Source organism: Ailuropoda melanoleuca, chromosome 10, assembly GCF_002007445.2.
Source record: "Ailuropoda melanoleuca isolate Jingjing chromosome 10, ASM200744v2, whole genome shotgun sequence".
NCBI lineage: Eukaryota > Metazoa > Chordata > Mammalia > Carnivora > Ursidae > Ailuropoda > Ailuropoda melanoleuca.
The window spans coordinates 37,359,668-37,360,924 of record NC_048227.1 but is presented as its reverse complement, the minus strand read 5'-3'; the positions used below and the strand labels follow the sequence as shown (position 1 = coordinate 37,360,924).

At 73.3% G+C, this 1,257-nt stretch overlaps 2 protein-coding genes across 2 annotated transcripts in view; both read right to left on the bottom strand.

The window, feature by feature from the left end:
* The window catches only part of NME3 (NME/NM23 nucleoside diphosphate kinase 3), a 617-nt gene extending 493 nt beyond the window's left edge, over positions 1-124 (bottom strand). The window contains exon 1 of the mRNA XM_034669591.1: positions 79-124. Coding sequence (XP_034525482.1) covers positions 79-124 — 46 coding nt within the window. The remainder of the gene's footprint in view (positions 1-78) is intronic.
* Positions 125-291: 167 nt separating this feature from the next.
* Positions 292-1,257, bottom strand: MRPS34 (mitochondrial ribosomal protein S34; the record flags this gene model as incomplete). Its single annotated transcript, XM_034669590.1, has 3 exons — positions 292-851; positions 946-988; positions 1,078-1,257. Coding segments are annotated over 3 exons (519 nt in total), but the record flags the coding sequence as incomplete, so codon positions are not given.

Below are 1,257 nucleotides of genomic sequence, written 5' to 3'. Positions count from 1 at the left end.
GCCCGCGGGGTCGGGGCGCGTCAGGCCCGGCTGCTCCCCCACCCTAACCCCCGCCCCGGCCCGGCCCGCGCCGCTCACCAGCCGGGAAGAGGTGGGCGAGCACGGTCAGCAGCAGGCACAGCATGATGGCGGCGGCGGCGGCGCGGGCGGGGCCTGCGCTTAAAGGGGCCGGGCGGCAGCCGCCCAGGCATCCGCGTCCCTCGGGCGCCGCGGGGCCGGCTTCTCCTCCCCAGCCCCGCCGACAACCGGCTGTGGCTGCCCATCTCCAAACTCCAAGAAAACCACAACCAGGCCACTGGTTCTGCTTTTATTCGCGCGCACACGGTTCTCGGCTGAGTCCGGCAGCGGCTGCACGTAGGGGGGAAGCGACCCGCGCTGCCAGCCCCGCCGCCCCCCGCAGCTCCCGCTGCCCGCTCGCCCACAGCAAAGGCGCGAGGAGCAGGGTCTGGCTCCACGTCCCCAGGAGGCCGTCCCAGCCGGAGCCCAAAGGCGTCTTCATTCACAAACCGGGACCCAGCGCTGGACACCGGTCGCGTGGCCACCCCGTGCTGGCATTTAGACCGGCGTTGCCTTGGCCTTTCTCTTCGCCTCCTGTTTCGCAGGGTAGTCCCAGGGATCCGCTCGGGTCCGCTCCAGATGCAGCATGGGCTCCTCGGTGCTGGCGTCCCCCTTTTTCTGCCGTTCTGCTAGAATCATGGCCCGGAGGAGCGGCGGGTAGGGCACGCAACGCGGAGCGTCCTCGGGTGGCGCCGGCGTGAACGCGGTGAAGGCCGCCTCCTCGTGCTTGGGCACCAGCCGCCAGTCGTGGTACATGGCTTGCGCGATCTCCCGGGCCTCCCTCTCCGTCCGTCCTGGGAAAGAAGGCCGGGGCTGAGCGCACATGCGCTCGCGGGGCCGGCTGTGGCCCGCAGCCGGGGGGCCCCCGCCCGGTCCCCGGCGCCTCACCTTTGAAGGTCAGCACACCCCAGGCCTTTCCGTGCTCCAGGTTCTGCAAAGCAAGTGCACAGGGCGTGGGCTCGGGGCGCGCGCTCGCCCCCTCCCCGCGGCCGGGGCGCCGGGGAAGCCGCGCGCACGCACCTGCGCCGTGTAGTCGGGCCGCACGCGCGTCAGGCGCCAGTAGCACGGCTCGTCGTGCTGCCAGAGCCAGGACTTGCGCGTGACCAGGCGGCCCAGGCCGAAGAGCGGCAGGCGGCCGAGCAGCTGCGGCAGGGTGCTCTCCCGGCGCACGTCGGCCCAGGCGCGCGCCGGCAGCCGGCG